This window comes from Chelonoidis abingdonii, chromosome 26 (assembly GCF_003597395.2).
Source record: "Chelonoidis abingdonii isolate Lonesome George chromosome 26, CheloAbing_2.0, whole genome shotgun sequence".
NCBI lineage: Eukaryota > Metazoa > Chordata > Testudines > Testudinidae > Chelonoidis > Chelonoidis abingdonii.
In genome coordinates, this window is record NC_133794.1 from 6,277,228 (window position 1) to 6,286,295 (window position 9,068).

Here is a 9,068-nt window from a genome sequence, read left to right on the forward strand (position 1 = left end):
GATGGACCCTGGGTCTGACCCTGTCTAGTTACTGGGGCTGGCTGCATAGGGATGGGAGAGCCGGGGGTGATTTTTCTTGAGAGTAACCTGAGCCAGGAGAGGGGTGGGGCCAGGTGACACCTTTGCCCGGGAAACGACAAAGGGAGGGGAGGAGCTGGGGGGAAGTGGGGAGAGGCTAGAGGGGGTTTTGCTTTCAGTTTTGGGCTGTGTGGTGAAACGCAGGGAACCCCAAAGCTGGGGTCTAAGCTCCTTTCCCCCCAGAGGGACCTGGCTGGGGGGTCCTAGTTGTACCTACACGCTCTGCTCGGGACTGTGTTCCTGTCAGCTAATAAACCTGTGTTACTGGCTGGCTGAGAGTCCTGGGGAATTGCAGGAAGTGGGGGCTGCAGGGCCCTGACTCCCCCACACTCCGTGAGTCTGACAATGGGCTCTGCCAGACCTCAGCCGAGATCTGGGCCCCATTGTGCTGGGTGCTGCCCAGACCCATGGGCAGAGATAAGCCCTGCCCTCAAGAACTCACAGTCGAAGTAGATGGGGAGTGGGGAAGAGGTTCAGAGAGGGGCAGGGACCTGTCCAAGGTCAGTGGCGGAGCTGGGACTAGAACCCAGATGTCCTGACTCCCAGCCCATCCCCCCTCCCCTGCCTGCTGCACTCTGGACGAGGGAGGAAAGGCTCCTCCCGTCACTGGGTCACCAGCCCAGCTCTGGTGCCGGTTGACCCCAGCTGAGAACCTGGCCCCTCATGGGAACGGAGCAGCGGGGCGTGCGACCAGCCGAGCGTCACTGTGACACGGGGGGGTGCACAGCTCCACCATCGCCCCCCCTCCCCACTCGTGCATGGCTGCTGCAGCTGCCTGGGGCTCGCGGGAGGCAGGGCCGAGATACGGAGCGCAGAGCTGGCTGCTAGATGTGCGCTGGGTGGGGAGCCCCTGCTGGGGGGGCGGGACCTGCGCTGAGACAGGAAGCTCCGGTAGCAAAGGTAAACAGGCATCCCACGGGGGTGATGGGACTGTCATTCCGGTCCCAGCTGAGGGCTGCCTGTGAGAAGACACACCGTGGCTGGGGGGGAGAATGGTGCCTGGTCCCTTATGAGCTGGGCACGGGAGAACCGGGAGCCGTAGGGGAGAGACAAAGGGGGAATGCACTGGATGTGGGGGAAGGAAACTCATGCTACCCAGTGGGCTGTTAATCTGCGGGACTTGCCTCTGCAGGGTGACGTTCCTTGGGTGAGGGACTCATGAGTTTAGATAGGTGAAGTGTTTCTGTGCCCTGTGCCTCCTTTCCCCGGCTGACACCCAGCTGGAGCGTGGCTCTGCCGGCAGTGCAGGACGGACGGACAGACAAGGGAGGTGGAAAGAGATGGACGGATACAATGGATGGGGAGGAGGAGGCATACAGGAGGGTCGGATGGATGGAGGAGGACAGCCAGTGGGGGTCAGTCTCTCCCCTGTTCTTGCTCTCTCTGCTCCATCCATTGTCTCAGAGCCGCTTTGCCCCCCACCTGAGTCAGCTCTGACCCCTTCTCTGCCTTTGCCCCCAGTGAGGATGCCATGGCCTGCGCCCCGTGACGCCGAGCTCCGGGCGGCGCTGTGACGGGGGCAGCCCACAGGCAGCCATGGGGAGCATCTACAAGGATTACTTCAACCCGCAGAAGATCCGGGAGCACTACAACTACACCAAGGAGCTGACGGAGAAGCGGCAGAGCCCGGGGCGTGACGCCGTCTCCATTGCCATCGTCATCCTGTGCTGTCTCATCGTGCTGGAGAACCTGCTGGTGCTGGTCTCCGTCTACCGCAACAAGAAGTTCCACTCGGCCATGTTCATCTTCATCGGCAATTTGGCCTTCTCCGACCTGCTGGCCGGCTTGGCTTTCATGGCCAACGTCCTGCTCTCGGGCCAGTACACTTTCAGCCTGACTCCGGTGCAGTGGTTCGTGCGGGAGGGCACGGCCTTTGCCACGCTGGCAGCCTCGGTCCTCAGCCTGCTGGCCATCGCCATTGAACGGCACGTGGCCATCACCAAGGTGAAAGTGTACAGCAGCGACAAGAACTGCCGCATGGTGCTGCTGATCGGGGCCTGCTGGGTGATCTCAGTGGCCATCGGGGGGCTGCCCATCATGGGCTGGAACTGCATGGGCCGCCTGGAGGACTGCTCCACCGTCCTGCCCCTCTATTCCAAGCGTTACATCCTCTTCGTCGTCACCGTCTTCACCGCCATCCTGCTCTCCATCGTGCTGCTGTACGGCCACATCTACTGCATCGTCCGCTCCAGCCACGCTGAGATCGCGAGCGTGCAGACCCTGGCCCTGCTCAAGACGGTCACCATCGTCCTGGGGGCCTTCATCATCTGCTGGCTGCCGGCCTTCATCATCCTCCTGCTGGACACCTCGTGCGCCATCAAGGCCTGCCCCATCCTCTACAAAGCGGACTATTTCTTTGGCTTTGCTGCCCTCAACTCGGCCATCAACCCCGTGATCTACACGCTGCGCAGCAAGGACATGCGGAAGGAGTTCCTGCGGGTGCTGTGCTGCTGGGGCATGGCGGGGCGTGGCAAGCCAGCCGAGCGCTGCATGGTGCCCCTCCGCAGCTCCAGCTCCCTGGAGCGCTGCACCCAGAAGCAAGACCTGCCCACCTCGCCCATCCTGCGGGAATGCACCACCTCGGTGTGAGGCGCCGCAAGGACAGTGGGCGCTGATTGGTACGAAGGGACCCGGCCCGGAGCCGGCTCTCCCGCAGGCAGCAGGAAGCTGCAGAAGGCGTCTCTGCCGGCAGGGCAAGGAGGGCGGAGACTCTCAGTTACTGACAATCTGGTTTGTGTGATCCCGTCTTCCCGAGCGCCACCCACTCCTGCCGGGATCCTGCCTGCTCCCAGCACAGCCTCACCCAACCCATGCGGCCACGCTCACCTGGCGCGCGCCTGGGGGCTGGGCGGAGGCTGCCTGCCTCCATGCACGCTGGCCCAGGGGCCTTTCCGGCGGATGCCTTGCCCTGCTGGGAGCTCAGCTCCGCCCTGGTCTGCCTGCGGGTGAACTGCCACCTGCCCTGCTGGGATGGAGGGGGCTGGCAGTGAGGGGCTTGCTGCACCAAGCCCGGCCCAGGGGGCGCGGAGGGGATCTGGGCACAGTCAGGGCCAAGGCCTCATTGCATATATTTTCCCTCACCAGCTTGTAGCATCAGGGCACCAGGAGCCCCCTGCATGGCACCCGGCCCTGGCCCAGTGCAGTGAGCAGTTGCTGTCAGGGGCAGGATGAACTGGGGGCTGCGCAGGGAACGGAGCAAGAACCCTTCAGGGGCCCACGTCTGGTTAGAGAGAGAGAGAGAGAGAGAGAGAGAGTGTGTGTGTGAGAGAGAGAGAGAGAGAGAGAGAGAGTGTGTGTGTGAGAGAGAGAGAGTGTGTGTGTGAGAGAGAGAGAGAGAGTGTGTGTGTGAGAGAGAGAGAGAGAGAGAGAGTGAGTGAGTGTGTGTGTGTGTGTGTAGGGTATGTGGGCAGAGTGTGAGTGTCTGTGCAATGTGTGTGTGTGTGGCTGTGCAGTGCAGTTGGGGTATGTATGTGGCTGGCTGTGCGGTGCAGTTGGGGTGTGTTGCTCTCACCTGCCCCCTGCTAGGCCTGGCCCAGGACAGGTTTCTGCTCCGCCTGGCCTAGGGGCACAGGCCTTTGCCAGCTCAGGAGCTTCGCTGGGTGCCCTTGGTGGGGCAGAGGGGAGGCGCTGGGCGGGTGCGTCCCCTGCCTGGCTGGGAGAATGAGTCACAGCCCGATGTGCAGCAACGTGTCCGTGCGGCACGGGGGGTGGTGGTTTTGTGAATGGGAATGGAAGGTGAGTGTGGGAATGGCAGCCCTACCCAGCACGTGGGGGCGTGCAGGGGGTGTTAAGGTTTTGGTTTAAAATAACCCGTTGCCCCTGCCCTGTCCCAGGCACAGCCTGTGCCCCAGCCCCCTCCGGACGTGGTGCAGGCAGGGACCTGGTCAGTGTGTGTGTGGTGGGCAGCCCCGTGTCCCGGCGTGTGCCCACCAGGACGCTGAGCGGGTCCCCCAGGCCCTGGACCCATCTACGGTGACCAGATGGCCCAATTTTATAGGTACAGTCCCAATATTTGGGGCTTTCTCTTATCATACAATCTCAAGGTTGGAAGGGACCTCAGGAGATATCTAGTCCAACCCCCTCTCAAAGGAGGACCAAGCCCCTGACAGAATTTTACCCCAGTTCCCTAAGTGGCCTCCTCAAGGATTGAGCTCCCAACCCTGGGTTTAGCATGCCAATGCTCTATCCCTCCCCCACATATAGCCTTATATAGGCTCCTGTTACCCCCCACCCGCTGTCCTGGGTTTTCACACTTGCTGTCTGGTCAGCCGAGGCCCATCCCCCAGGGCCACTGGAACCGTTTGTGCAGTGTGGGGCTGAGAGCTGGGGAGGTATCGAAACCACTGCAAGCTGCCCCGTCCCTCCATTCCAGCACCTCTGTCTGTTTGCTTCTCTGGCCTCGGGGTGCTCCAGCCATGGGGGCCCAGTGTCACATGAGCGCATTGGTAGGAGCTGGGGCCACCCACCTGGCACGGGGTCAAGACTGGTTCTTTAATGCACATGCGGCACAGTCGGTGTGGGAGGTGGGGAGGACACACCCCATCCCTGGGAAACACTACAGGAGCCCCCAGGTCTGGGCTGCAAGAGCCACCTCTGTACATATGGCCCTTGGCACTGATTGGATTAAAAGGTTGTTTCTGTAGCATCCGCTTGTCGTGTGATTCCTCCTCCCACCCCAGCTGTGTCGCTGCCTCCTTAGCCCCTGCTGCTCCCTTCGCCCCTGCTGCTGCCAGCCCAGCCCACACGCGCTGTGGGGTCCGGTGCACCTCGGGGTGGGGGGCGCATTCACGGGGATCAAGGAGAGATGTTGCATCGTAGAACCGGGACCCAAGGGGGAGGGACAGTCCTGGGGTGGGGGGGCCTGGGGCAGACGGTCGGGGGAGGGATTGGTTCTGGGGGCAGCAGGGTGTTGGGGGGAGTCATGGTATTGGGGGGGCATGTCCCTGGGGGGGATAGGGCAGGTCCCGCGTGTGAGTGGGAGGTTGGTTGGGGGGCTGCCTATGGCACAAGGGGAATGGGGAACCTGTGGTCAGGCCATTTCTCCTCCCAATTTGATTCAGCGCTGACAGATGCTGTTCTGGTTGCCATTGAAACCAAGCTCCCAACCCCCCAGGCTGTTGCCACCATAAGAACCAGGTAACAAGGGCTGCTGCAGCGAGCTGGGGGGACAGGCTGGGCCCCAAATCCCCTCACATCAGGAGCCAGGCCTGGGCTGGCAGGGCCTGCGGGTGGGGAGTGAGGGACACTGGCAAAGCTGGGGGGCAGGGCTGGGCTGGCAGGGGCTGCATGTCGGGAGTGAGGGGCACCGGCAGAGTTTGGGGGCAGGGCTGGGCTGGCAGGGGCTGCGGGTCGGGAGTGAGGGGCACTGGCAGAGTTTGGGGGCAGGGCTGGGCTGGCAGGGGCTGCGGGTCGGGAGTGAGGGGCACTGGCAGAGTTTGGGGGCAGGGCTGGGCTGGCAGGGGCTGCGGGTCGGGAGTGAGGGGCACTGGCAGAGTTTGGGGGCAGGGCTGGGCTGGCAGGGGCTGCGGGTCGGGAGTGAGGGGCACCGGCAGAGTTTGGGGGCAGGGCTGGGCTGGCAGGGGCTGCGGGTCGGGAGTGAGGGGCACTGGCAGAGTTTGGGGGCAGGGCTGGGCTGGCAGGGGCTGCGGGTCGGGAGTGAGGGGCACCGGCAGAGTTTGGGGGCAGGGCTGGGCTGGCAGGGGCTGCGGGTCGGGAGTGAGGGGCACTGGCAGAGTTTGGGGGCAGGGCTGGGCTGGCAGGGGCTGCGGGTCGGGAGTGAGGGGCACTGGCAGAGTTTGGGGGCAGGGCTGGGCTGGCAGGGGCTGCGGGTCGGGAGTGAGGGGCACCGGCAGAGTTTGGGGGCAGGGCTGGGCTGCGGGTCGGGAGTGAGGGGCACCGAGGTGGGGGGCCTGTGTTAAGTTGCCCCTTTGGCCGCAGCGAGTCTCCCAATAGGCAGCCAAGCCCCAGTCGCTCTGGGTTTCCCGTGGCTCCAGGCAGGGCAGGTTTTCCAGGCCTGGGGCTGGCAGAGCAGTTTGCCTGGCCTGGCCTGTCCTGTCCCGTCTGGCAGAGCAGCTGGAAGCTCTCATGGCCGACGGGGGGGAGGGGAGACTGCGCTGCTGGGGCCATGACCGGGCTGGCTGGGGCTGCTGGCTCCAAGTCCATCCTCTGCTTTCTCAGAACAGGACGTTTCAGACCAAGCGTCGCTTCCTGTTGATGCCTCGGGGACCCGCTGGGCAAGGAGCAAGGCAGGGGGAGGTGCAGCTGGGCCGATGGACCCGGGGCTCTGTGTGGCCCCCGGCCCCCTCTGCTCCAGGAAGGCTGCAGCACGGGCTGCCTTCCTCACCCCCGTCGCCCCCTCTGCCCTGGGAAAACGCCCCCCATCCTGTAGTGCCAGCAGGAGGCTGGGGGTGCCAGGCCAGAGAGGAGAGGGGGCGTGGGCAGGGACAGGGGCCCTACCTGGAGGGATTGCTCGGGGGCCTTTCGGGACTGGGGTATTAATGAGGCCAGCAGGGCTCAGCAATTGCTGATGTCTGATGTTTTCTCTCTATCAACAGCCCCTTCCCGTCCCTGGGCCGCGTCGGTTCCAGCCAGGAGCTCCCTGTTTTCCAGGCCCCAGGAAGGCTCCGTGGAGCAGCCGGGGCAGGATCCGCGGCGCTGGCTCCACCCTGCTCCCGCTGGGGCGAAGCAGGATTCAAGCCCCTGCGGTCTCATGCCCCCCACCTCCCCAGTCCATCAACACCTGATTTACCCAGGGCAGGGCTCAGGGAGGCAGTGCCTGTGGGGCTGGGGGGAGGGACCCCGGAAGCTGCTGGCCAGGAGCGGGGGCTCACAGCACTGGGAGGGGGGGAGCAAGCAGCTCAGATTCCCAGATGCCCCCAGCGTGGCGCAAAGAATCAGCCCCCCTGGCCTCACTTGCAAATGTCTCTGGGGAGCTGGTGTCTCCAGCCCGTTGCTGGCAGCCCAGGGATGGATTTGGCCCAGGGGTTTGCTGGATTTAGGGGTGCGCAAGGTGCTGGCACCCTGTATGGGGGAGGGGGCATTTCACGGGCACTGTGTGGGAGATGGGCCGGGCCTCAGGACCGAGGGGTGGCGCCTGCAGGGCCAGTGGCATTACCCATCCCTGGCATGTCGGCTGCATTACAGCCCCTCGGGCTGATGGGTTCCTCTGGTGGGGGGGGGGTGTCCTGCTCAGGGGGTCTCTAACACCCCCCCCCTCCTGGCAAGGGGGGGGCAGCGTTACCTCTGCTCGCAGCCAGGCTGCACCCCCTTGCCCTCAGGACCCTGCCACCCCACCAAAGTCCAGGGCCCTCGCAGCCCACGGGGCAGGGAGGGGGGCAGTTGGAGCCATCAGGGACCTGGTGCTGGCAGTTCACAGCCGGGTGCAATTCGTCCCTGGCTGGGCCACCTGGCTGTGGTTCACACCTGCTTCGCACAAGGGGTGTGCCAGGCGCTGGCGGGCAGGGGGGGCATTTCCACGAGTGTTGAGCGCCAGATGGGACCAGACAGCAGGGGGCCGGGCCAGCTGTCTGTGGTTCACACCTGCTCGCACGAGGGGTGTGTCAGGCGCCTGCAGGCAGGGGGGGCATTTCCACGGGTGCTGAGCGCCAGACGGGGCCGGACAGCAGGGGGCCGGGCCAGCTGGCTGTGGTTCACACCTGCTTTGCACGAGGGGTGTGCCAGGCGCTGGCGGGCGGGGGGGCATTTCCATGGGTGCTCAGAACCAGACGGGGCCGGACAGCAGGGGGCCGGGCCAGCTGGCTGTGGTTCACACCTGCTTTGCACGAGGGGTGTGCCAGGCGCCGGCGGGCAGGGGGGCATTTCCACGGGTGCTGAGCGCCAGATGGGGCCGGACAGCAGGGGGCCGGGCCAGCTGTCTGTGGTTCACACCTGCTCGCATGAGGGTTAGTGACTGCACCTGGAGCCCTTGGCCGGGGGTGCACCAGGCGCTGGGGGGGAGGCATTTCCACGGGTGCTGAGCCCCAGATGGGGCTGGGCCCCAGGGCAGAGGGACTTTGCTGTCTGCTGGGGCTGCAGGGGCTGGAGCCTGGGGTGCTCTGGGGCTGGAGCTGCGATTTCTGCTGCTGCTTTTGTTTCCTCCCAGACTTGCTCCCGGGCCTTGGCGTGGCCCAGGGCCCCATATGCTGAGTGACAGAACAAGTGTAACACCCCCCCGCCCACCGGTCCGTCCCCCCCCGCCCGGCTCCCTGTTCTGGGTGAGCATTGGGGGCCCCAGCCCCAGGCAGCAGGACAGCTGGACCTTGCCAGGTAGCAGGAGGGGTGGGGAGGCAGGCACTGGCCTGGCCCATGGGGGGATGGGGGCGAGGGCCCACTGGAGCCCTTGTTGAACCTCTGTAACTTGAGGGTGGGGAAGGTGTCAGGTGGGCCGCGTGGCTCAGGCTAACATTGGCCCGTTGGTGTAAGGCGCGCCTGTGCGGTGGTGTGTGGACGAGTCAGAAGGTGCGCTTCGCCCTGAGGACCCCTGGTGGAAGTGGGAGATGATGCTGCGATGAGGTGTTTGTTGTGATATAGTTGGTGGCTTGCTGTACGGGCACTACGCACAATTAGCCCACCAGATCTGAAGATTTAACTCGTCAGTTTTGTTCTCCATGGACTGCTTCCTGCTCTGATGGCAAGATGTTAAGGGGACTGCTGTCAAGCAACAGTTCTTGGGTGGACATCAGCCAGCCAGCATCCGGCTGTAAAGTGCAGGCACTTGGCTCTGAATGCGGAGCTTGCTTGTTCTTATGAGAGAGGCCAGGGGCAGAATTAGTATAATGTGATTTAGCCCCAAAAATTCATCATTCATCAGGTCTGGAGTACCAGACTGTTTGGCCAAGCTGGAGCTTATTAGGATGATAGTCCCCAAGTTATGTTGTCTGAGCTGCAGGCACCCTGTGGGTCCACAGGTATCAGTGGAAAAGTGTATATGGGGACTAGGCCCATAGATGAGGAAAGCATCTGTGAGGGATCCTGGACTCCACCTCCTGCTG

The 9,068-nt window shown here is 64.0% G+C and overlaps 1 protein-coding gene across 1 annotated transcript; it reads left to right on the forward strand.

Annotated features, from left to right (window-relative positions):
- The first annotated feature begins 1,536 nt into the window (after positions 1 to 1,536).
- Positions 1,537 to 2,730, forward strand: S1PR2 (sphingosine-1-phosphate receptor 2). The gene has a single exon (XM_032793166.2). It carries the CDS (start codon positions 1,615 to 1,617, stop codon positions 2,665 to 2,667), a length of 1,053 nt encoding a protein of 350 aa, XP_032649057.1. The 5' UTR covers positions 1,537 to 1,614; the 3' UTR covers positions 2,668 to 2,730.
- Positions 2,731 to 9,068: the final 6,338 nt, after the last annotated feature.